General features: G+C 30.7%; 4 protein-coding genes across 4 annotated transcripts; 2 read left to right on the top strand and 2 right to left on the bottom strand.

The window, feature by feature from the left end:
- The first annotated feature begins 4316 nt into the window (after positions 1 to 4316).
- LOC126678147 (glutamate dehydrogenase 2-like) lies at positions 4317 to 8126 on the top strand. The gene is made up of 9 exons (XM_050373036.2): positions 4317 to 4519; positions 4654 to 4767; positions 6382 to 6603; positions 6674 to 6748; positions 6841 to 6957; positions 7042 to 7292; positions 7408 to 7483; positions 7586 to 7672; positions 7744 to 8126. Exons 1-9 carry the CDS (start codon positions 4412 to 4414, stop codon positions 7927 to 7929), a joined length of 1236 nt encoding a protein of 411 aa, XP_050228993.1. The 5' UTR covers positions 4317 to 4411; the 3' UTR covers positions 7930 to 8126.
- A 914-nt stretch (positions 8127 to 9040) lies between these two features.
- LOC126678840 (light-harvesting complex-like protein 3 isotype 1, chloroplastic) lies at positions 9041 to 11156 on the bottom strand. The gene is made up of 3 exons (XM_050373749.2): positions 10649 to 11156; positions 9543 to 9680; positions 9041 to 9434 (listed from the first exon to the last, which is right to left on the bottom strand). Exons 1-3 carry the CDS (start codon positions 11031 to 11033, stop codon positions 9187 to 9189), a joined length of 771 nt encoding a protein of 256 aa, XP_050229706.1. The 5' UTR covers positions 11034 to 11156; the 3' UTR covers positions 9041 to 9186.
- A 1802-nt stretch (positions 11157 to 12958) lies between these two features.
- Positions 12959 to 14516, top strand: LOC126679133 (polygalacturonase). The gene is made up of 4 exons (XM_050374074.2): positions 12959 to 13427; positions 13518 to 13807; positions 13901 to 14129; positions 14223 to 14516. Exons 1-4 carry the CDS (start codon positions 12993 to 12995, stop codon positions 14439 to 14441), a joined length of 1173 nt encoding a protein of 390 aa, XP_050230031.1. The 5' UTR covers positions 12959 to 12992; the 3' UTR covers positions 14442 to 14516.
- A 6484-nt stretch (positions 14517 to 21000) lies between these two features.
- On the bottom strand, positions 21001 to 21583 carry LOC130014564 (uncharacterized). The gene is made up of 2 exons (XM_050372669.2): positions 21227 to 21583; positions 21001 to 21128 (listed from the first exon to the last, which is right to left on the bottom strand). The coding sequence occupies exons 1-2, from the start codon at positions 21525 to 21527 to the stop codon at positions 21112 to 21114; spliced, it is 318 nt and encodes a 105-aa protein (XP_050228626.1). The 5' UTR covers positions 21528 to 21583; the 3' UTR covers positions 21001 to 21111.
- Positions 21584 to 26769: the final 5186 nt, after the last annotated feature.

Raw genomic sequence — 26769 nt, 5'->3', positions numbered from 1 at the left:
GTAACTTTTTAATAAGTTATATTTTTATAAATTTGGTTAAAAAATAAATTAAAAATTTCAATCAAACTCGATTTATTCGAGACACTTCTAATTTTTACTATTTATCAAATAAACGGTAGTTATAGTTATAAAGTTCAGTGGTACCAATTAACTGTGTGAAGAGTGAGATTTGTTTTAATTAACGTGGGACAATTAATAATTTATTAGAAGGTGAAGCTGTTATTTTTTTTGGATGAGCCAATCTCTTTCTTACACCTTCCTCCTCCACGTGGCAATGAAAATCACAGAAAGAGCCAACACTGCATACCTAATTCCTTCATTTCTATTGTATATACATTAATGCATCATCTAATCGCCAGATACTCTTTCTTTTTATAAATATAGTAAATCAATATTTTATTAATACAAAATAGAAATTTAATTCTAATGATATGTGTATGAGGTTGAGAGTTCGACCCTCAACAGTCAACACTCGCGGACAGTGTGCCTATTTAAAAAATGTCTAATATTAATTTCCGCTAACCCCGCTAACAATTAGAATAGACTATTTTTAACAAAAAAATATATTAAATGAGAACTGAATGAATATTAAAATAATTTTTTTTATAAAAATAATAAATAAATCTTAACTCCACTAATACATTTACTAAAAAATAATATATTATATAAATAAGTTTTAACATATAAGGAATATAACACTCATGGCAAAAACTATTAACGCATCTAAAAAATGTGATCATTAAATTAACGTAAATTTAGTTAAAATAAATAATCAAAGAAACTACTGCCAATCTATAAAATAATTCGCAGTGGTAAAAATATGAACTTTGATTATATTAAATAAAGATGAAAGAATAATAAAGTTAGAGTTTTTTTATATCAATTTGTTTTAGTCACGAGTCTCTCTTTCTATTGTTACATATAGTAATTTATATTTTTAGCAATATATAATTTTTTCTTTGATTGTTTAAATCGTATGAGTTCGACGGTTTAGTGTTTAATTTATGATCCATAGCTTCATTTACATTTTTATTACAAACATAAATTTTATTTTTATTTCTCCGTAGTTTATGTCAGCTGTGAAATTCCGATATTTTGGGATTCCGAACTTTACGCGAAATTATGTCTTGGATTGTATCATTAAATTAGGTACATGATGTTTTTCAAAGTGATGCTCCATAAGTTCCGCAATTAATTAATTTCCGCCAAATTCACTCAAACTAAGTTCATGAAATCTATCAATATTTCAAAATTGTTCGGTCCGCTATATAAATAAAAAAATTAATAAGGAAGCACGTGTATTAGCACAATCAGTAAAAGAAATCCATATATATTTGTTGCTTAAAAAGAAGGATATGTGGGCAAAATTTAACAAATTTATAGAAAAACTAACAGCATGAATTTTATTGATATAAAATAGAAGTTGAGGAGATTTATGTTATGAAGAAAACAAAAAAGACTATGACATAGAGGGAAGAAAATTGAGAAACCATCAATGTAAATTATCCAAGTTTAATATAGTCAATGAGAAAAACAAAAACAAAATCCTGCTAAAGTAAGAAGGAGGTTCTGACTAGCGGTTAGATAGGACAGATTTTATATTCTTTTTGGCAGCCGAAATTGAAGATTAGATGTAATAAGGCCAAATGTCGTAAAAACCAAACCTTTCATAAAAGTTTTACGAAAGTTCCGATTTTTTAATTTTGTCGATTTTGTAAAAAATTGATTATTTGATTTTTTAAAAATTCCGATCTTTCAATTTTATTAATTTTGGCCAAAAATGGATTACTTAGTTTCACAAAAGTCCTGACCTTTCAATATATATGCATGCTACGTAGGCGTCACATAGGAAAAATTGAAATCAAATTGAGAGTTGGCCACAATTGAAATTAAATAATTTGTTTTTGGTCAAAATTGACAAAATTGAAAAATCGGGACTTTTGTGAAAATTTTATGAAAAGTTTGGCCTTTTTATGACATTTTGTAATAAAAACATTTGGACCCAAAATTTGAAGAAAATATTATTGTTTGTTAAAATATTTATTTAATTGTTTATTATAGTTATAAAGTGAAGCTGCAATAGTAACTGCAAGAACACACGTGTCTTCGAATTCCTGAAACCATTTCATGTAATTCAAATCCTTCTTCTATAGTCAATCCAAACGGACCAAACCTGCTATACCTTCAAATCCACCTGACTATTTGGTTTTGGGACAAATATATTTAGAGTAACTGAATTTTTCAAATTATTTTAAATAATTTATTTTTCTAATCATTAAGTCTTAATATCTTTCAAATAAATATTTTCAATTTAATCTTTAATAACATAACATTTGAATTAAATAGAATTACACTCACTAATTCAATAATATCTCAGTGGCAAGATTAATTATTGAAAGATTACTACAAATCTGACATGGAGATAAGTGAAAATTGTTTAAAGAGGAGTTTTTGTAGTTTTTTAAATTTAGATTTTAGTTACAGCCATTTCCTTCGCCACTGTCACCATTATTCTTTTATCAAACCATCATTTTTTATATCTATTTTTTTCTTTCTGCTTGATTTTCTGTACTCATACTTCGGTGATTTACAAATCTTGTTTTTCTTTTTAAATTTTTTTTTTCTTGGTTTCATTAATTCTACTACAGTTTTTCTTCATTTTTTCTTTAGTTTTCTGCAATTATGGTATAATTTTCTACAATTCTGCCTAGTTCCTTTACGGTTCTGCATGATTTGTTCCGATAAAATATTTTTCTTCAACTCCCTCAATTAGCCCCTTCTTTTGTTTTTTAGAATCAAAATCCTCATATATATTTCAAATTATTCAAATTAAATTACAGGTTGAAGCTTGTATTATTGAATATTTTGTTTTAACCGGTTATTTCATATCATTGTCAATTCTATCAAGTTGCTTTTGATAGTTTGTTGTCTTTATTCATCCCCAATTGGATGTTTATTTTCCCTTTGTGGGTGGTTATATACAATATTTACTTGGGCAAGAGGGGCTTCTCAAATGGCCCCTCTAGCTCCCGTCCTATGTCGTCAAGTGGTGGAACTTCGCTATTATCAGGTAAGATTAAATTGTTTTTATATTATTATTTTTTAATTTAAATGATCAGGTACGCTATGCCGGTGTGTCTTGTTCTGAATCATCTCGACATTTCAATTTTACGCTCTACAAAATTAAGGTAATATTTATATACTCTAGTCGACATCAACGGTAAGTAAATTCATTTTTAAATTTTATTGTTTTATATTGCTACCGTTCGTTTAACAAATTATTCACGCATTGATATTATGATTTGTTAAACGAATGTGTAATTGGATGGCTCTATTAGTAGCCGCTAAGTCCACTTTTAGTTTCGTTATTTAAGAATGGTTCATCATCTCCAAGAGATGGCCTTTCTTTTTATATATTTATATATTATTATCTTTGGCAAAAAAAAAAATTCAATAATATCTCATATAAATTAATATTTATTTTAAATAAAATACATAATTTAATGACATATGCCAATGCGATACATATCCTTAAATTAGATAATCATATAACAAAATATGATCAATTTTTTTATAAAATAAATATAAAAATTTGATATCTTTTTATTTATTATGTCGAACTTATTTATCTATAATTATATTTCTTTTCACAATTTATAATGGGTTCAATTATATTTTTAAATTTGTCTTTTCTAATAAAGTTGTGATTTAATTTTTTTAATTCCATTCTAATTGAGAAAACTCTGATTGTATATTATTTAACAAATTTGAGTAGTTTTATTTTTATATCTTCATATTCATATTGTATTAAATGCATCATATTTTTTTAAAATTAGTCTTTATAAACACATTAATTGAAGAAGGTAAAAAAACAAAAATAGCGTAAAAAATATTCTAAATATAAAAGTTGTCAAATAGAATAAAACACCAAAAATAAAAAATATTCTCAAACAGAATGGAACAAAGGGAGTATAAAGTTATTAACTAAAAAATATATCTATATTTATAGTTTACGTCAAAAATAACGTCTTTTTAATATCTACAATTTTATCTAAATGAATAAATCAAAAAATAATAGAGATAATATTTTTCAATAAATAACTTAAAAATATCAGTTAATTATAAAACAATTAATTTTTTTCCCTCAAACCTTTTGTTAATTTTAACTGAGTTTAAGTTCGAAATGTTACGTTATTGAAAATAATATTAAAAAAAATAAAAATAAAAAAACATTTCAACATTTTCATTTACTTTTTTTTGTCAGAACTCTTGTATGTCTTTTTCTCATATATTTCACTATTTAAACCCACTCTAGCTCTCACTATAATTCACTGCAAATTCTGTTTCTTGATTTCTTTGTTTCTTATTGAATTCTCTTGCTTTTGGCCGTTGTTTTTCGTTTGAGGAAGCCATGAATGCTCTTGCAGCTACCAACAGGAACTTCCGCCATGCAGCTCGCATTCTTGGCCTCGATTCTAAGCTTGAAAAGAGCCTGTTGATCCCTTTTAGAGAAATCAAAGTAAGTAATCTCTTAATAAAATCGAGTCTTGATACTAATGGTAACGGAGTTTGATTATTTTTCTGTTAAGGTATATACATACGTATACATATATGTTTTTCTTGATGATTTACATATATGTGAATTTGGTGCAGGTTGAGTGCACCATCCCAAAAGATGACGGGAGCCTGGTCTCTTATGTCGGATTCAGAATTCAGCATGATAACGCTCGTGGTCCTATGAAAGGCGGTATCAGATACCACCCTGAGGTATATCATCTTGTTTTACGATGTTAGCAGAATGCTGCTTAGCGCTTATGCTAAACATATGTAAATATATGTCGCATGCCAAAACATAGATTTGTTTCGTGTTAATGGTTGATTTTATGCTAACTAGCAACTAATCTATGCTATGTGATTTTTCTTTGAAGACAAAAAAATTGATTCTTTAAATTTTGATTTTGATCATAGATCAACCTCAAAAAAGAAGTTTTAAGCTAGTGAATTATTATGGAATTCAATATAAAGATTGAGATCTCATTCAAATGTTTGGATGGTATGTCTTTTTGCATGTTGATGATCGATGATTTCTTGATCTCAGATTGATAATCTGTTCGATTTCCAGAACAAAGTTGATAGGAATTGAAGCAAAAGGTTTAGAATTGCTATAAACTAAAGTTATTATACACTGAATGTGAATAAAAGAGAAGTGTTGAAGTTCTTACTTTTGAAGCTTAAGATGATTTTATTTATTCTTTAAAAAAATTAGTTATAGTATTTGGAAGTTCCATTGTCATAGATATGTTTTTTTAACTATCCATATAAATCTATCCTAACGAATTAACGGGAACTTATTTGATAAGATAATTATTTCGATACCGACAAAAGTTAGTTATTATGCCTTTTTAAGAAGTTAAAAATAGTTTTTCGATGATGAAACCGGAACTATGGGAGAAATTTTATATACATATATGTTGAATGACGGCGTTATTTGTCGTTTTTCGATTATTTTTAAGAGTAATAATATTGCTTATATTTGTGAATCAAGTTTAATAAGTGCTAAAGTGTATGCTTTATCACCAGAAGCATTTTTTATCAAATGTATCTAATGAATACTTGGAAGGCTAAAAGTGCATAAGTTGATACTTTAATTTGTGACATTGATTATTGAGATTTCCCATTTGAACTATATGCAAACTCTTTATTTGGGTGAATTGACTACATAATCTAAATAGAAATTGGATATTTTTATTGTTTTAGGTTTAAAGAATCATGTATAAGTAGCATATAGGCTATTTCTCATTCTTAAAGTTGGTAAGTTTAAGTTAAAATGAGAATATAACATTGATTATACTGTTAACTGAATCCTATTAAATAAGTTTGTTTTTCCGATGATGCATTAACAATATTATTTGAGAAATTTGGTTTAGTACATTGAATGACGTGTTATTTTGTCGTTTCCCGGTCCGTGTTATTTTGTCGTTCTCCGGTCGGTTATTCGTGTAATGATACAGGTTATATATGTTGCCTAAAAGTTTAATTTTACATTAAATGCTAAAGTGTATGCTTTTGTCGCCATTGATGTTCTTTATCAACTGAATATAAAGTTAGAGTTGAAAGGCTAAATGTTTAAAGTTGACATTCTATTTTGTAGCATTGAATATTGAGATCTCGCTGTTGAACACTATGAAAGCTTTATTTAGGTGAATTAAATGCGATATCTATAAAGTAATCGAATGTTTTTATTGTTCAAGATTTACTGAATCATTTGTAGATAGCATAGAAGTAATTCTCGATAGTAAATGTTACGATAAATGAATGTTTAAGCAGTTCCGCACTTATCTGGGTTCTCTGCTTACTGATTTAAAAGTATTTGTATTATAGGTTGATCCTGATGAGGTGAATGCTTTGGCTCAACTGATGACCTGGAAGACAGCCGTTGCGGACCTTCCTTACGGTGGAGCTAAGGGAGGAATCGGCTGTGATCCCAGAGAATTGAGCATAAGTGAATTGGAACGCCTTACTCGTGTTTTCACTCAGAAGATCCATGATCTTATTGGAGTTCACAGGGATGTTCCTGCTCCTGATATGGGAACTAATGCACAGGTATATCTTTTCCGTTTTTGGCCTAATTGATTCTGTTTTCGTACTCAATCCTTTATCTCGACTTGAGCAGACAATGGCCTGGATGCTGGATGAATACTCAAAGTTTCACGGTCACTCATCTGCTGTTGTTACTGGCAAGCCGATCGTAAGTATGCTTAAAAGAAAATGAAATATTATGCGTAGAACAAACTGGAATAAAAGAATGATTACGTTTCCGATATTAAAATGGCCTTGCAGGATCTTGGAGGATCATTAGGTAGGGATGCAGCAACTGGCCTTGGAGTTGTCTTTGCAACAGAGGCTTTACTTGCCGAGTACGGAGAGTCCATTGCTAATCAGAAGTTCGCTATTCAGGTTTTTAGTTGAACTTCTTATATGACTCGAACAAGATTAGATGTTTATAGTTTTTAATGTAAACAAGAAGTTTATGACATGTAGGGATTTGGGAATGTGGGATCTTGGGCAGCTAAGTTTGTTCATGAGAAAGGAGGCAAAGTTGTTGCTGTCAGTGACATTACTGGTGCAGTTAAGAATCCAAATGGACTCGACATCCCCGCTCTGCTTAAGCATAAGGAAAACAACCAAAGCCTCAAGGATTTCCAAGGCGGAGACTCTATGGATCTGAACGAAGTGCTTGTTTGCGAATGTGATGTTCTCATGCCAAGCGCATTGGGTGGAGTCCTCAACAAGTATGCAATCTTTTAGTTCTTTTTCGGTTTTCCCCTTTGCTCTCATTTCTTGCTTCATTTTCGGGAAGTGTCGATAAACGTTTTGGACTTTGACCATGGGTAATTTTGTTTGAAGGGAGAATGCTGCTGACGTGAAGGCGAAATTCATTATAGAAGCTGCGAATCACCCCACTGATCCAGAAGCAGATGAGGTTTTTACTTTTAGCGCAATGTCGTTACTTAATTACGCAAATTTCATCTAGATTTGCAGTTAACTGAACAATTTAGTTACCGAAGCCAGTCTATTTCTGCAGATTTTGTCCAAAAAAGGAGTCGTGGTGCTTCCCGACATCTACGCGAACTCAGGGGGCGTGACTGTGAGCTACTTTGAATGGGTCCAGGTAAATTACAGGATAATCATAGTGAATTGATTTCTCTGCTTTTACCGATATGCTTACTGTGTGTGTTGCAGAACATTCAAGGGTTTATGTGGGAAGAGGAGAAAGTGAACTTTGAGCTGAAGAAATACATGATGAGGTCTTTCAAACACATTAAGGCAATGTGCAAAACTTATGACTGCAACCTGCGAATGGGAGCCTTCGCTCTCGGTGTTAATCGTGTAGCTCGCGCTACTCTCCTCAGGGGTTGGGAAGCTTGATGGAGGAGATCTTCCATTTGTATCTTCGATCACCTCCGACCCAATGCCGGGCTATTGGCGTAAAATTATCCGCATGTTTTTTTTCCTGCTTTCTAGATTTCTATTTTTTCTGAGACATGAAATGCTGTGTGGTTTACAGCAGCTGCAAGTTTTTAATTAAGGAGGTGATTTATGAAAGAAATAAGAAATGAACTTGATCATTTTGCATAATTAATCTTGGTTCATTGCTTGAATACATGGTGTCTTATTTTTTTTGAAATTACAGTATATATATGGCTGTAAATTTTGCACTAAACAGGAACAATGAAACTGGTTTCATTGCTACTTTTCAAATTTAGCAAACTGAGATTTCTTTGGATATAGATGCCTATTATGGCATATCTTTTTTTGTCCCAGTTGTAAATTTTTAATATTCCAATGGTCACATGGGAGTTGCTAAAAATATTAATATACTATCATACCAAATCAAGGAGTAATTTATGAAAATTTGTAGAAGTTTTCAGTTTTGAGTTCAGAGTTTTCATATGATTATAGAGAAATTAATTTGATCGTTTATCATGCGACCATATCTATTTATTTAGGAGTTTAATACTTTTATGGTGAATTATTTATCACTTTTATGGTAAATTTGAAAAAAATAAATTATTTCTTTAATATAGTTCATGGTCCATTTATTGATCACTTTAATGTATGATTTTTTTTTCTATTTTCTAGTGAGAAAATCTTCTCTGTTCTGTAACTCAGTTCATTAGCTAAAGATGATGCCTTGTTCAATTCAAGGAGATCATAATAAATATCACAGGTTTTGCAATCTTTATCAGCCTCTTGACAATATTTATAACATACTTAATGGAATTATAGCTGAGGTGGCACTCATTTATTGGTGTAAAATAACCTTAACCTCAGCTAATTACACCAATGGAGCCGTGACACCTCAGCACCGTGTATGAATTTAAGAAAAAATGGTAGTTCGTGCATGAAAATGAGAAAATTTAAACTGTGATTAAAATGAAAAAACGTTTAAAGTTGGTGAATTTATATGACATTAACCCATCTTAATTTATCAATAAATATACTGCATGTAAAAAGAATTGCAGGCAACCATATGATATGAATGGAAAGCTCATGAAAGCCTTGATTACGTTGAAATGGTATTAAAATTTCAATTCCTTTGGCAACTACATGATTACAACAACAACAACAAATAAAAACTGGATACAACAATTAAAGATTAACTTACAAAACAGCATCTATCTATTATTTTTTGGAGCTGCCAGGGGTTTCATCCTGCCAGGTTGCTTGCCATTGTTTGTCGTAAAATGTCGTCTCTTCCACCAGCTTTTTTATAGTTTCTATATCCTCATTCTTCCGGATTACAAGTACTCCAGCCACAGCTATAAACAATAATGTCTTACAGAAGAAGTTGCCCATTTGGTCTACTAGACCAACACCGGTTAAACTATCCACAAAGTATGCCATGAAGAATCCAACCATTGCAGCTCGTCCTGCGCAAAACTCACGAAATAGGATTAGTTAAGAATCTTAAAATCATACAAATCAAAACAGGAGCTATCTGATGGACATAATAGAATCGGAAAAGGATAAGAACGAACCATTAAGTAGTTCTGCTTCAGGTAGATGGAATCTTTTCATCCATGCCCACCATGGTATGATCGAGGTGTCGAAAACTACTGGGTCATCGTTGCTTGAAGTTTCTGGAGTGCTCTCAAGCCATTTTCTCCTTCTAACCTCTAGAAAAATAAAGAAACCATGAAACTCCACCAACCGATAAAAGAAAAGAGAATGAATCGAGAAACTCATACATAGAATCCCAACTTCACGCCGACCTTCCTTTTTCTTCCAGAAATAAGCAATGTATTATGTATACGAAGTTATAGTTAAAAGTAGATGGGAAGCATTAACAGTGAATTAAAATCTTTTCCACCCCAATAACATGAATTGTTAGGCCACTCAAAATGTAAAGGATATCATTGAGTTCAAATCAATGTGGCAAATTTCTATCAGATGAATCTTGTTGACCTTTGAAAGGAAAAATAAAAACAAGAGTAGACTGTAAATTGTTCTGCAGTTGAAATAATAACTCGAATACTCTTAAGACCACCTTGATAGCTCCTCCTATAATACCAAAATGTTCTAAACAAAATTTTCATTTCAAGCTTTTGAATTGAGATGGGACTCTCCAAAATACAACCATAACCCACAATGGAGCATAGGTTATGCACAGTCATTGTAATATTAAGGCATCCTCTCTTCTAAAAGCAGTTATGTAAAACCTCCGATAACTATCGCAGCCCTCTTAACCAGGTAGCAGGCCGAAATAGGACAAATCACGCAACACCTATCATCAATTATGTAAACAAACACCCATGAGAACAAATTGTCTGCTTAACCTAATACATGTCTAAAGTGATGGTTACAGCCCGTACCGGACAATGCAACTACTCATACCCTTTTCCTCCACTCTCACCAGCAATGCTCAAATCATGAACTGACTATAAGTCTAACCTAGAAAATGTGAAATCCATGGTTTAAACTTGATTTCAACTCCAATCAATTAACCAAAAAGATAAAGACACATACTTTGGTCCATTACATTTACAATTCCATTATAGTTTATACTTGATAAAGTTCGCAACTTCAAAATAAACAAACTTCAAAATGACATAAAACTAAAGAAAATTAACAAAACAGAACTCACCAGCATCAATAACAGCATCCCAATCAGTACTCCCATCTTTCTGAAACTGTTGCAAATCCCAAGTCCCACCAATCCATTTAGCGTCTACAAATTTAGTTTCCACCTTCACTTCCTCACCCTTCACAGCCCCATTACTCCCCAGAGAGGTCTCCACGGCAGCGGCGGCTGGAGCTGGCTCAGCGACCTTCGGCTCCTCCTCTACAGAAGCTGGTGAAACACCAGCACCGTTGTCTGCAGAAACTTTTGGAGGAGAGAAAAGAAGGGGTGGGTTAGTGGGTGCGAGTAAGAAAGTTGGCTTGGTGGTGAAGAGTTGGGGTTTTGGGGAAAATGAGCGGAGGAATTGAGTAGGCGGTGGCGGAGAGAACAAAGCCATGGAAATGGACATGGTTGGGGTTTGTTGAAAGAGGAGAGGAGTTTGTTTGGGGTTGAGTTCAGTTCATGGCTGTGTTTGAGTGATCCAGTTTATCCTCAGCCTCACAAAATGGCAAACGACATGGGTATTACTGCCACTATGCTGCTCCTTGGACTCGCTACACTTCAATAAATGTTTTTTCTTTTTTCTAATGTATTAATTTTCTGGTTTATTTATTTATTTTATTTACTCTTTAAATAACACAAAGTATGAATTGAGTCATTTTAGATCAAAAAAATTTATCAAAACTTATTATTTTCTACAAGCTAATTAGAGTAACATTTTATTTTTCAATTTTAAACCATGGATTTCATTTTTATTATTTTTCAATAATCCTTCACTTATTATTTTTCAATTTTGTTAATTTTTATACATGATAAATTATAGTAACATTTTATTTTTAATAATTATTTATATATTCCAAATAATAAAATATTTAAATCTATTAAAACATATGAATTCTAATTATCTCCGATCTTCCTCAAAAAAAGAAAAAAAAATCTCCAATCCTATCCAATGTCAAAGCCAGAAAGATTTCTTTTTCTAATATTGTCTAAAGACACAGACTCTTGTTGTTCATGTTAGGACACAAAATAAAAATGTCAATTGGGACCAACATAGTGAGTAAAATAATATAAGTATATCTTGATTTTGTAAAACATAAATGTGGCGATCATTTGAAATAAGACATATCAGCTCATACCTGATCATTTAAATTAAATAATAATATAAAAAATTCAATTTAATACCTGATAGTAGATGCGTTCCACCAATTGACGACGGAGAGTAAGAAGTGCTTGAGATGCCTCTTTTTAGAAGTATATGTCCAAAAAAATCAAAAAAATTACAAACAAAGAAAATATTAGCAATTGGAATTTATAAATTAATATCATTTTTAACATTTGGACTGTTTTGGATACACCCATAAAAGGGAATAGTGAGTAAAAAAGATTTAAATATACCCATAAACTTTAATACAATTCAAATCATGTAAATGGAATTTTGTCCAGACATATTGACGGTTGGTATGCATTCTTCTGAGTATTTCTCCTAAAATGATATGAAATCTATAATTTTGTATTTCTCCTAAAATGTTGAATCTAGTATCTTGAGGTTCTAACTCTACTAGACTTTGATTGAGTTTTATTTTAAGAAATACAATTTTGATCTTAGTAAAATAATTAGTAAAAATTAAATTCGACTCAATTTTGTAATATATAAAAAAAAAAATTAAGAATTATGTTTTTATATAAAAGTAATTATATTATTGTAAACATATAGATAAATATAAAAAAATTAAAGCTTGATTAATTTTGTAATTTTGTAGAGCTGTGTATATTGGGATCAACTCGAATAAAATAATGGAATTGCTTGCAAATTGAATTGATTCAGTTACATTTTTGTTTAATAGACATTCGGCATTCCTTTATAACTATTCCATGATTAAATGCCAAGTTAATCTTAGCCCGCTTAGACTATTTATTTAATTTAATTTAATTGAACAATACAGATCATTAAATGTACCTATGTACGTAGATTAGAGATTGGTAATGACTCCATGAACCCAAAGTAAACTGTTTTATATTGAGAGCTAAGAAATCATACGTTTGTGATGATGGCTGTGCCGTACACTCTGAATTAAACAGTAAGCAATCGTAAGTGCATGCATAGAATCAAAATGGCAATACCTGCGCAGCTTTCTTCAACTTTTCAATTCTCACAAGCTTCACTTCGTTAATACTCTATTAATCATTTTAATCTACGTGTAACCGTTCATAATTAATAAATTAATTAATCATGTTTATAAATACCCTTAATTCTTTTAATTAATTAACTTCCCATCTTCAACTTCCCACTACTTACTCTTTTACCTCATTTTTCATAACTGCTCAATTTAACCTTCTGCTCCTCGATTTCCTCTGTTAATTTAATATGAACATGACGATGAGTTTCTTCTTCATCATTCTATTTGCTCAGCACATTAGCTTATCATTTGCCACAACAAACTATAACGTGTTAAATTATGGAGCCAAACCAAATGGCTTGACTGATTCGACCGAGGCCTTTCTCAATGCATGGGCTGCAGCTTGTGGTTCCACTGGTTCGTCCATGATTTACGTACCTAAAGGAAGATATCTACTTGGCTCCATGTCTTTTAAAGGTTCCTGCAAAAGCACTTACATCACCATTAGAATAGATGGCACTTTAGTGGCACCTGGTGACTATCAAATCTTAGGCAAAGCTAGCCACTGGCTTAGTTTTGAAGGAGTTAGCGGCGTTTCCATTGTTGGTGGAGCACTTGATGCTAAGGGATCCAATCTCTGGGCTTGCAAGGCTAAAAACACCAACTGCCCTACTGGTGCTACGGTACTACTACTAATTTGCATTTTCATATTCACGAAATAGAATTAATTATAGAATGAGTTTATGGAATTCTTATTATGTGTGTTGCTGCAGACACTGATGTTTACAAACTCAAACAACATAAAGATCAATGGGTTACTGTCATTAAACAGCCAAATGTTCCATATTGGCTTCAATGGGTGTCGAGATGTGAATGTTAAAGCTGTCAAAGTAATAGCTTCAGGAGATAGTCCCAACACAGATGGCATTCATGTCCAATACTCCGACAACGTTGTCATAATGAATTCCGTAATTAAAACAGGCGATGACTGCATTTCCATAGGCCCCGGTGCAAAGAATCTATGGATCGAAGGAATCAGATGTGGCCCCGGTCACGGTATTAGGTAATGTTGACCATCACCACCGTTGAATAATTTATACATAGAGATCATGTTACACACCAATACTAATTTTTAAGAATTACAAACATGTTGCAGCATAGGAAGCTTAGGATGGGAAAAGGAAGAAGAAGGGGTGAAAAATGTGACAGTAAAAAGAAGCATATTTAGAGATACAACAAATGGATTTAGAATAAAGTCATGGGCCAGACAGAGCAGTGGTTTTGTAGAAGGAGTTCGATTCATGGACGCTATTATGCATAACGTTCAATATCCTATAATTATAGACCAACATTATTGTCCTCACAGTTTAAACTGTCCCACAGAGGTATGCATGCATATCTTCAATCTATCAAACTAATTACTACTACTCATTTAGTATAATTGTACTAATAATTTGAACTTGTAAATTTTCAAATAGGTGTCTGGCATTAAAATTAGTGATATAACATATCAAGGAATCAGAGGAACATCGGCTACAGCAGTTGCTATAAAGTTGGATTGCAGTGCCAACTTCCCATGCAAAGGAATCCAATTAAAGAATGTGAATTTGACACATTTACATCAAGTAGCTCAATCATCTTGTGCTAATGTACTCGGAAATTCAATTGGTCTTGTTCAACCTGATGGTTGTTTGTAAATCCAAAATGGATTATTATAATTAGATGTTCTGTACAAAATTTTCCATTACTAGTACTCTTACTTGATACCCAAATCATATATTTATTCATTTATTAATTCTTATCTGTAAGAGTTTAATCATGTGCATGTAACCAAGTTTTAAGTGAAAGAATTTAGATTTTACTGTTGGTCAAAATTTAATTCTTCTTCATACTATAATTTTTTTTTTTTTGGTAAGCCCATCCGGTTTCCAAGGCTTCGCCCTGACTAATCCGGATCCGACCCGCGTCGCGCACCTGGCATGGTGGGTGAGTCTGCCAGTGGGAATTTTCTGCATTCACAAGGACTCGAACCCGAGACCTTACTTAAGCGATATCAAGCCGCTTACCACTTGTACCAACTCCCATTGGTATCTTCATACTATAAATTAAATCCACATCAAATTCACCTCAAATCCATGTCAAGTGTACAAAATAATATAAACTACCGAAATCAACGTCAAATCTATCAACGAGATCCATCAGATGAATATTAAAATTGAATTATGATATGATTTGAATACTAAAAGAAACAACCAAAAATTTACCAAAAAACTCAGGTGGTTAACTCTAGGGGTGGGTTTTTAAATATAATATTTTTGTAAATATTTATAGTTTTAGGTATTTTAAAAAGTATTTTTCCGAGCTAGTATTTCTGTATTTCTTCCGGATAATTGTGTAAAAATCTCTTTAAATTAAAGAATGAAGAACTTGTTTTATTATGAAGGGTTTGATAACACCTTTTAAACTCAACTTAATTAATTCAATTAAGTTAAAAATTACTTAAATAAAGTATTGATTTAAAATTTCTACTTAACTATTTAATTTTAGTCGGTTGACAACAGTCAACGGTCAACTATTGACTATTGAAGGTTGATTGTTGATCAATTATTATTGATTTTTCTTTATTGTTGATCAAATATTAATATCTACTTTTTTTTTTGAAATAAAAAGTTCTATTAATCAAAAGCTGATTGATCAGCCAGTACATAGAATTTGATAATCGGAGGGACATGCCCCAACCAATTAGATAAACTAAAATAGTCATATGCTACCACATGAGATTTTCTATCGTAATTAAAACAATATATATACATCTCAATTAAGGTAAAGTAGTCATGTGCTATCAAACTGATAATATTACAAAGCAAACAGTTGTTGTTGAAGGCATCCATTACAACCTTTAAAATAAAGGGAATTAGATTAGCTTCGCTTGCCATGATAATACTAACTTTAATCGCACGACTGCTACAGCTAGCAGCTATAACTTCATCGTTAAAGTCCCTAATCACATATTTTGTGACAAATCTCTTCTCTTTAACACTAAAGACATCATCTATACCAACGAAAAATATATCGATATTTGGTGAAATCCGTCGTAAGATGGTGGCTCTAATTGTTTTAGAGATCCAAATCGCTTGCATCGCAAAAAACAATTTCATCTCCAACGATGAAAAAAACTATTCTTAATTTTAATTAAAACAGATCTAATAAAATTAAGATACTAAGGTAGAAAAAAATTTATAAATCTAGATTAAAATTGGCCAAGAAAGAAACTTTATTCAAAATTAAAGACAAAAACTATGAAAAAGGCTAAAAAAACTGAATTTAAGAGATTGGGGAGGTGATTTTTGGCCAAGAATGGCCAAAAACCACCTCCCAAATGAACAAAAAAGAAAAACTTACTAGGATTTGAGAGGTTTCTCAAAAAAGAGAGAGACGGCTAGGTTTTAAATCGACTGGATTTAATGTGTGTGGGATACAATAAAAAAAGAACTATTAAATTGTACATATTAATATCTACTTTAGTTGTTCATTTAGTTAAAATTGTACATATTAAAATCGTGGGTGTTTTATCTTAAATTATAAAAATAAATATAAATATAACCCTATTGGTCAATAAATATATTGTAAATTAACTCATAAAGTCATTTATGAATAAGGAATACATTTGAAATATAATAACTAAAGTCATATTAAAATTCTAAATGGACAACTAATTAGAGATAAATATATTTTACTAAATGAACAATTAAAAAGAAATGGAAGAAGTATTATATATGAGTTGATTTTACTCGCTTAACCAATTTATCAAATATTATTATTTCTTTTATTTGAATATCAACCCCTAACTCCTCTTAGATTACCATGAAATCTAATAAAAAATTAATTGATTCTTTTTTGGTTTTGTACATGAATATAATAATATTAAATTTATATAAATCCATAAAAATAATATTTTCAAAATATACTGCTTAAATCCACCTACAATTAATTGATTCTTTTTTGGTTTTGTACATGAATATAATAATATTAAATTTATATAAATCCATAAAAATAATATTTTTAAAATACACTGCTTAAATCCATCTAAAATTAATTGATTTTTTTTTGGTTTTGTACATGAATATAATAATATTAAATTTATATAAATCCATAAAAATAATACTCCCTCCGTCCCAATAGAGTTGTCCACTTTGCCTTTATCACACAGTTTAAGAAAAACAATTATTATTTATGGGTTTTGTAAAATTTTCCTTACTTTCCTTATCATACCCCTATTTAATATAGGACTCACTTGCAATTTACTCATTAGTTTATTTTAAATAGGGGTAGTATAGAAAAACTAAGTGTAAAAGTTAGTTACTTTTTAAAAGTGGACAAGAGTTTTGGGACAAAAAAATTTCTCAAAGTGGACAACTCTATTGGGACGGAGGGAGTATTTTTTAAAATATACTGCTTAAATCCACCTAAAATTCATATTAAATTCACCTAAAATCCATATCACATGTACACAATAGATATAATCACCAAAATCAATGCAAACCCATCACTAGAATCCATAATTGTTTTTATCAAATTTGAATTTGAGCCGAATTGAATTCTAAAACAGACCACCAAAAATTTACTAGAAATATCCGGTGGTTAACTTCGGTTGTGTTTTTTTGTTATGGTTTTCAGTTACTTTTAAATACAATATTTTTTATAAATATGTTTTTAGGTATTTTGGAAATTATCATGAATTTCTTAAAAACCGGGAAGGTTATTGTTACAAATATTTTTACTTTTTAAATATTTTTACTGAGATTCCGATAACAAATAAACATGTCTGAAAAGCATTTTTTTTTTAAATGAGTATTTTTGAAAAATTATCAATAATAATCAATTAAATGAGGAAAAAATCTTACTTAGACCCGGTCTATAGAAAATATCTATACTATGGAAATAATAAATAGATTTTCTCCCAAAATTAATGCATAGAAGCGTGCATATATATATATAGTAATAACATTAGTTATATATTCAACAAAAATCTCTCAATTAGTCATCTTTCAACATCCTTATTAGTAAAATTCATCAATTTCCTTTGTTATATTTATTGACCAAACAAACAAGGAATGATTTGCTTTTCCTCTACTAGCTACACACACATATATTATATATATTACTTTCCTATAACAAGATTTTCTCTTACGAGAGAAATATATACATTTTCCTATACAGTAACCTTATACATTGGTATAAAAAGGGTCTCAATATATATTATATTAATCATCATATACAAAGTTAATCTCTCTTCAAATTAAGCGCAAAGTTTCAGGCATGGCAGACAAATTGCTGGACGACATGGCACAAAAACATATGACTTTTTATGATGTTGGGAAGGCCGGTTACAGTAATGCAAATCAGCAGCAGCAACAGCAACAGCAAGGTGGTGGTGGTGGTTCTTCTTCAGGCCATCAGAATCAAAACAAGCAAAAACCAAAAAAATATGAATTTCCATTGAAGAAGAAAACGGAATTCACACATGATGGAACTGAGAGGAATATATATTATCGTGATTAAATTCTCATGCATGCACCTACCACCTTACGTTATTATTATTATTAAATAATTAGTTTGTGTTTCTTCTTTGTTTATTAGTTATAAGATTTCCCATCAGATATGAAATGACTATCATTATCAAGCAATTTTCATTTAGTATAATTTTGTTTTCATCAGTTCCTCTTTTTTTTGTTTTTAATAGTTAAATACTTAAATATAAATTCTCGAGTTAAAGTTTTTTGGCAGATTTGCATTCTTCACACTTATCGTGAAGGAAATCGTTATACGAATTGGATGGCCAATCATGGTTTCTCGCATGACATTGGCCTTGCTGTTTTTGATCATGCTCCTAGAGCGATTATCAGTCTCATGATAGATGATATTATGGGGGTCTCGAATCTCTCGATCCCCGTATGTATAGATCGTCTTAGTTTTTTTGGGCCTTGGCCTATTTTCTCATATAAAAAAAAAGCAAATGTTAAGAACAATTTTTGTGTTGATTAGAAATAATAAAGTCAGTAAATCCAGAAGTGTATTTTGAATTACAAATAATAGGCCGACATGCCACTTCCAAAAAAAGTAAGGAAAGAATTAAAGTACAATTTCATATTTATTTATGGGAAATTAGCATTGAATTTATTCAGGTAAACTACTATAAATATATTCATGAATTCAAGTTTCTATAACACACAATTAAGCGTGATAAATAAAAATTATTTGAGAAATTTGAATTTAAATATTTTGAATCGTAATATTTATATAGTTGAACTCAATATGAATACTAGTTCAATCAAATTGCTTTCAAATATGTGAAATAGCAATTTATCAATCAAATTAACCCCAAAGCGTAAATGACCCGTTCAAAATTTAGAGTCAGAGTTTTCCTCCCGTAAGGGATCTATACGGCTCGAGTGGAGATTAGTCTGAATATGGAAGGGTTAAAAGTACCGTCTCATAGTTCAACCCCGTTCAGAAAATTTCATGGACCCTATATCAAAAAAAAAATCAAGATAAACTAATGATACGACCAGTAATTCGGTATTATCGCTATTTAAAATTCTCTTGCACATTTGTTTGAAAAAAAAAATGAAGAAAGAAAGAATAATGAATTTATAATTATTGTAAAAAAAAGGTAAAGTAAATTAACAGTTTGATTGTTTTTTGGTAGAAAAAAGTGATGATTGGCCATTGTGGTCGGACCCTAGAGAACATTTAGGCCCCTGAAATGGATGACGATTCACTTAGATCCTTATGATTGTTAAAAATGGTGCAAATAACATCTTCGTTATTAACTCCGTTAGAGTCCCCGTTAACCAATATGATGTGGCGTTCCTTTTTCATTATTAAATGTCTAGTTGGCATAAATAAAGGACTAGTATGATACATAATCCTAACTTAATAAAAAAAAATTGTATTACAAAATAATTTTAAAGACAAATCTGTAATTTTTTTTTCATCTCTTTTAACCTAAAACCCTAATATCTTTCACTTCCTCTTCCTCTGCGATCACTGCCAGAGTCTAGCCGCGAGCCGCCTAGCTATTGATGTCGTCGTAATCATCTCATTTGCGGATCGTATAAAAGTTGTTTGTTTCTCGTCATGTTGTTGTTTGTTGTGTGTGAGGTAAGATTGAAATCAAAACTTTGAGTTTTATTTTTTAAAATCCAAACCTTTGTATATTCTATCAATTTTGACCAAACTCTAAAAAGTACTCTCTCCGTGAGTTGTCCACTTTACCTTTATCACATAGTTTAAGAAAAACAATCATTATTTATGAATTTTATAAAATTTTCCTTATTTTTTTTGTTATACCACTATTTAATATAGGGTCCACATGCAATTTACTTTAATTTACTCATTAGTGGATTTTAAATAGGGGTAATATAGATACATTGAGTGTAAAAGTTAGAACTTTTTGAAAGTGGACAAGAATTTTGGACCAACATTTTTTTCTCAAAGTGGACAACTCTATTGAGACGGAGGGAGTATCTAATTTCTAAAAAGAGTTAATATAAATTTTTGTCCGCAATTGATAAAAATTGAAAGGTTCGGATTTTAAAAATAAAATTTATAGTTTTGGCCATAATTACAAAAAAAAAACCTTTCAAATTGGATATAATTGTGAAAATTAAAAAAAATTGATCGTAAATGATAAAAAATTCAAAGGTTTGGATTCGAAATTTAGTTAGGCCTAAAAAAAACTAGAAAAATATTTGTGTAAAAGTACCAAGATATAAATATCAATTTATGTTATGAATTTGAAATAGATAATAACATCAAATTATTATTTTTGTCAATTACTTCAGACGCATCAGTTTTGGAAACAGCTATAGGGACTAATTAGTCAAACATGTGAATAAATTGAAAAAAAAACTATAAGTTCACGAGAGTTATCGATAAAAGAACAACCAATGAGCTATAATTCAAACGGTATAAGCGCTAGGCAGTAATCTGTTAGGTCGTGGGATCGATTTCTCCCATAAACGCTCCCCCACCCCCTAATTATCAAAAAAAAGAAGATAAAAGAACAATTTTAATATAAATTGTCAGTCACATAGTATAACTTTATAAGTTTAGTGATTAAAAACAGTAACAATTAATACTAATGCACCAATTATTAATTGAACAATATAGATTAATTTGGCTGTTTTTAATTAGCTAAAGTAGCCAAAAATTAGCAAAAACATAAAGCTAGATGAAGGAACATAAGCCAAATTAAGTACAATCAGATCCTTAATTATTCATAATTGCAGACCATACAAATTATAAAACACCATCTGACAATAGAACCACTTAGCCAGAAATTAACCAAAGCAACTTCAATTTTCATGGAGTTGTGATACCTACAATCACAGATCGAAAAAAATAAAAAAGTTAACCAAAAAGTTATTATTGAAAGATTAAACTATAAAGCTCTAATTTGAATCAGAAAATAACTTACTTCCACACTTGAAATGGCGAGGAACTCTCCGACCACAACCTTGAACGAGTCGAACGGCCCGATTAATATCGATAAGCACAGCTACTTTAGGGGTAATTTCAGGGCAAACACATTCCACGTGTGAAACTCTGACTCGGTGACAACACTCTGCCGACGGTGACTTGCCATACACGACAGGCTTGCAAGCATTAAGACCGAGCCTTATCTCTTCTTTGCACTGGGCGGCATTAGGACCTGCACTGGCTGTCTTAACCAGAGCAATTAGTATAATAAAGGAAACTAATGGCCTAATTGAATTCATGTGTTTAGTACTTTTTTCTCTTTAATTTTCTATTTTATGATCATTTAGAGATACCTAGATACATAGATATATATAGAGAGGAGAGAGACTTTGAGGGTAGTCTTTGTCAAAGTCTTTGAGCATTTGTTTGAGCAATTTGGTGTTCGGCTCGATAAGAATTCGTTAGTCTAAATGAACAAATTCAGACTCTAATTTATAGTATTTATTTATATAAACGAACCAAATGTGAATTCAATGGTGTTCAAGTCGTATTTAACTCACAAGCTGCATCAATAATAAATTTGTGAGCTGATTCGCTTTTAAATAATAATAAAAAAAATTATTTTATTTTTATTCTTTTTATATTGCTCCAAATCCCGTTAATAAAACAATTATATTTACAAATAACGTGATAATAATTTTAATTTACATGTACCCTCTATTTTTCAAATAGTTTTTCTTTGATTTTTTTTAATTTATCTTTTGTCAAAGTTTGATTCAAAACATGAGTAATTTTGGTATCAAAACAACACTATCTTTGTATTGTAAATTGAATATGTACCCAAAGCGCCGCGTGAGGTAGCTTGAAACCTCAGGACGCGCAATGCAAAGCAAATGCTTTGTAGAATGTTTGTCCTTTTTAATCATGGGTTTGGCGACTTTAAGGAAAGGGACAATATGTTAAGTCCTAATTCACTCTAATTAATGGCATAGACTTTAAAAATACATAGGATGGGGCGGTCGACACCTCCCACTAGGGCTGTGCGTTCGATTAGTTCGGTCGGTTTGGTTACCGAACCGAACAAACCGAACACCGAAATTTGGTAAAAATTCAAACCGAACCGGACCGAATTTTATTTTTGACTTATATCAAACTGAACCGAAAAATTCGGTTCGGTTCGGTTCGGTGAAAAACCGAAGTTTTTTACTTTCTTCTTTTTTAATTTTTTTATTATAAAATAAATTATAATATTAAATAATAAGTGTCTAATAAATATTTTTATATATTTATTAACATAATTATATGTCGTATGAAATTTATTAACTTTTATATCCACTATAATTAAAATATTAAAACCAAAAAATATAAATTTACATATATTTACATATTTTTTTTATTTTTTATTTAAATTGTTCGGTTTTTCGGTTTTTTCGGTTTTTAAAATGCTCAAACCGAACCGAAAACCGAACACCAAACTTTCACCTAATTACAAACCGATCAAAGCATATTCAACAAAAAACCGAACCGTAATTATAATTTCGGTTCGGTTTGGTGAAACGGTTCGGTTTTTGCACAGCCCTACCTCCCACCACATAATGCAGCTAGATATTGTCAACTTCGGTCTACCACGAAGAACCTAAGGTTAGAGGCGGCCACGGTTCTGTTAGATTTTTAGGAGGACTTGATTGAATTAAATTTCTTTTATTTGTATTAAAATGTAATTAGTACACCCTCTTGTTAATTATCCTCTCACGCATACTCACTGCTGACTGCACACACACTATGCTTTACTTTTTTTCACTCTTATTCTCTCATACATAATACAAAGACTATTCCATATTTATAGCCAATGTAGATTAGTGGAATACTTTCCAGATTTCTCCTAATCCACTCTTCTATTTTCTAGGTATTTCTTTTATTTTGCTATCCTAGTAGTAGGGGTGTGCATTCGGTATTACGGTGCGGTTCGGAAGTGAAATTATCAAAACCGTGCGGTTTTTTAAGAAATCAAAAACCGAACCGAAATTTGAGGAAAACTTCGGTTTAATTCGGTTCGGTTTTTCGGTTTTGCCAAAATAAAAAATTAATATTTTTTTAAAAAACATTTACTTATAAAAAATTAAAATTAAATAAAAAAATTTAATAAACTATTTTTAAAAATCAAATTGAAGTCATGTTGTAATGTTTCATACATTTTAATAATTAAATATAAAGTAAAGTAGTATTTTTTTTTTAAATAATAGTATTTTTTTAAAAAAATAATAAATTTATATATTTCGGTTCGGTTTTTTAAAACTTAAAACCGAACCGAACCAAAATATATAAAAAATCTGAATTTTAAAACCAAACCGTCATTTTCGGTGCGGTTCGGTTTTTGCACACTCCTACCTAGTAGTATCTAGAATGTGCTAGACAATGAAAGTAAGTCGGTGATTCTTTTAACACTCCCCCTCAACGACTACTCTCGATATTTTTGGAACTCCACGTCCTTCTAGGTTGACGTAACCTTTACTTCAATTCTTGGTTTTCTTGCTATCCATCATTTCTTGACAGTTCTCGTATTTTTTCTGTAATTCATCTCTTAAATTTTGTTTCTTATGATCGGCATTGTTTTTCGTTTTGATACGCTTGCTTTTCTCGCTTAATGTAGCGGTTCGATCTTCATGTTCTTTATTAATTGAATATCCCAAAAATTCTTCTTTAATTTTGACAGATTTGCCTTCATTTTTTATCTGCTCCACCGTACACTGTAATATTTTCTCCTTTTCTTTCTCATTTTCTTCTTTCAATTTGGATTCTTCTTCGTTTGGAGAATCTGCATAAAAATCTGACGTAGTTGAATCCCATTTTTTTCACTTTCATATGATTTTTCGAGATGCTCCACCATCGCGAATATTGCTGGTGAAATAATAAATAGATTTTCTCCCAGAATTAATGCATAAAAGCGTGCATATAGTATTAATATTTTTTGTGATGAATATAGTAATAATATTGATTATACATTCAACACCAAATCTCTCAATTAGTCATCTTTCAACATCCTTATTAGTAAAATTCATCTTCAATTTCCTTTGTTATATTTATTGACCAAACTAACAAGGAATGATTTGTTTTTCCTCTACTAGCTACACACACATATATTATATATATTACTTTCCTATAACAACATTTTCCCTTACGAGAGAAATATATACATTTTCCTATACAGTAACCTTATACATTGGTATAAAAAGGGTCTCAATATATGTAATATTAATCATCATATAAAAAGTTGATCTCTCTTCAAATTAAGCACAAAATTTGCAGGCATGGCAGACAAATTGCTGGACGACATGGCACAAAAACATATGACTTTTTATGATGTTGGGAAGGGAGGTTACAGTAATGCAAATCAGCAGCAGCAACAGCAACAGCAAGGTGGTGGTGGTGGTTCTTCTTCAGGCCATCAGAATCAAAACAAGCAAAAGCCAAAAAAATATGAATTTCCATTGAAAAAGAAGACGGAATACACACATGATGGAACTGAGAGGAATATATATTATCGTGATTAATCTCTCATGCATGCACCTACCACCTTTACATTATTATTATTATTATTAAATAATTAGTTTGTGTTTCTTCTTTGTTTATTAGTTATAAGATTTCCCATCAGATGTGAGATGGCTATCATTATCAAGCAATTTTCATTTAGTATAATTTTGTTTTCAGTTCTGTTTTTTGTTTTTAATAATTAAATATAAATTCTCTGAGTTAATGTATGTATCATTCAACTATGGAGCAGTGCTTCAAGGTCCTGCCTTTAATTATGGAGCATGTTGTTATTCATTTTCTTAGTTAAATTTTTTTCTCTTTGCTTTTGGTATTTACCATAACATCTCTTGAATTTGATTATAATCTGGTTTTTTAATATACGGTAGCGAGGAAAATGAAGTATATGTTAAGATGCTCAACCTAATTGAGATACTCGGGTGCATTTTCTCATTTCTCAACTCTAATTTTTAATTAAAAAAAACTACTTGCTAGCAAATATATATTGAGAACAATTTTTATGCTGACTAGAAATAATAAAGTCAGTAAATCAAGAAGTGTATTTTGAATTAGAAATTACAGGCCGGCATACTTCTTCCAAAAGTAAGGAAAGAAAGTGAAATTTCATATTTATTTATGGGAAATTAGCTTTGAATTTATTCAGGTAAACTACTGTAAATAAATTCATGAATTCAAGTTTTCTATAACACACAATTAAGCGTGATAAATAAAAATTATTTTGAGAAATTTGAATTTAAATATTTTGAGTTGTAATATTTATATAGTTGAACTCAATATGAATACTGTTCAGTCAAATTGCTTTCCAAATATGTAAAATATCAATTTATCAATCAAATTAAATTCAGAATAAACTAATGATACGACCAATAATTCGGTATACAACCACATGACTATATCTAATAAATTGTTATCACTATTTAAAATTCTCTTGCACATTGTGTTTGAAAAAAAAAATGAATCAAAAATTTTTCAAAAAATAAAATGAATAAATAAAATGATGAATTTAGGCCCCTTAAGTGGATGACGGTTCATTTAGATCCCCGTTAAGGCGTTAACAAATTTAATGTAGCATTCCTTTTTAATTATTAAATGTATGGGTGGCATAAATAAAGGACTAATATGATATATAATCCTAACTTAATAAAAAAAACTATATTATAAGATGATTTTAGTGATAAATCTGTTATTTTTTCTTCATCTCTTTCAACCCAAAACCCTAATATCTTTCACTTCCTCTTCATCCGCTGTCACTGCCGATGTCCAGCCGCGCCGCCGCCCACCTACTGATGGGCATTGAAGGGAGAGAAGAGTTTCCATGCATGGAGAAGATGAGGAGTGTGCATTTTCAATGTTCGGATTTGCAGGGGAGATACTTCGTGGATGACGACATCAGTAGCTGGGCGGCGGCGGCACCGACGATGACGGCGGAGGAAGGGGAAGTGAGAGATATTAAGAGTTTTGGGTTAAGAGAGATGATGGATAAATAACATATTTATCATTAAAATTATTTTATAATACAGTTTTCTTATTAAGTTAGGATTATGTATCACATTAGTCCTTTATTTATGACATATAGACATTTTAATAGTGAAAAAGGAACGCTACATCATAGTATTTGTTAACGGGGAATCTAACAGAGTTGACGCGAAGGTGTTATTTGAGTCATTTTCGATAACCACAAGGGTCTAAATAAGCCGTCATCCACCTCAAGGGGTTTAAATATTCCTAAACTCCAACTACAAGGACTAATCAGCACCATTTTATCTTTGTTGGCTTAATTACTCAACAACTTCCAATTTTTGATTTTTTTTATATTGCATCTTGATGTTGAAAATGGCAATTATACCCTATTTTGTTGTTTCGACTTTCAATTAAAACCCTAAAGCATTAAATTTATATTTTTTCATCGGATATTTTTTTTAAATAAATACTTCATATTTAGTATATATTGTACGTTAATGTTAGCACAAATAACCTTTCTTTTTCATAAAA

Source organism: Mercurialis annua, linkage group LG4, assembly GCF_937616625.2.
Source record: "Mercurialis annua linkage group LG4, ddMerAnnu1.2, whole genome shotgun sequence".
Lineage (NCBI taxonomy): Eukaryota > Viridiplantae > Streptophyta > Magnoliopsida > Malpighiales > Euphorbiaceae > Mercurialis > Mercurialis annua.
The sequence above is the reverse complement of the archived record's forward strand: the minus strand, read 5'-3'. Positions and strand labels throughout refer to the sequence as shown.

Bases quoted from the DNA above. Each gene is read 5' to 3' on its own strand.
- LOC130014564 (XM_050372669.2), bottom strand. From the start codon at position 21,527: ATGAATTCAATTAGGCCATTAGTTTCCTTTATTATACTAATTGCTCTG.
- LOC126679133 (XM_050374074.2), top strand. From the start codon at position 12,993: ATGAACATGACGATGAGTTTCTTCTTCATCATTCTATTTGCTCAGCAC. The intron at 13,428-13,517 runs GTACTACTACTA...GTGTTGCTGCAG, and splicing joins ACTGCCCTACTGGTGCTACG to ACACTGATGTTTACAAACTC. The intron at 13,808-13,900 runs GTAATGTTGACC...AACATGTTGCAG, and splicing joins GGCCCCGGTCACGGTATTAG to CATAGGAAGCTTAGGATGGG.
- LOC126678840 (XM_050373749.2), bottom strand. From the start codon at position 11,033: ATGTCCATTTCCATGGCTTTGTTCTCTCCGCCACCGCCTACTCAATTC. The intron at 9,681-10,648 runs GTGAGTTCTGTT...TTATTTTTCTAG, and splicing joins GGATGCTGTTATTGATGCTG to AGGTTAGAAGGAGAAAATGG. The intron at 9,435-9,542 runs GTTCGTTCTTAT...AGTTTTGCGCAG, and splicing joins TGAAGCAGAACTACTTAATG to GACGAGCTGCAATGGTTGGA.
- LOC126678147 (XM_050373036.2), top strand. From the start codon at position 4,412: ATGAATGCTCTTGCAGCTACCAACAGGAACTTCCGCCATGCAGCTCGC. The intron at 6,958-7,041 runs GTTTTTAGTTGA...TATGACATGTAG, and splicing joins ATCAGAAGTTCGCTATTCAG to GGATTTGGGAATGTGGGATC. The intron at 7,673-7,743 runs GTAAATTACAGG...TGTGTGTTGCAG, and splicing joins GCTACTTTGAATGGGTCCAG to AACATTCAAGGGTTTATGTG.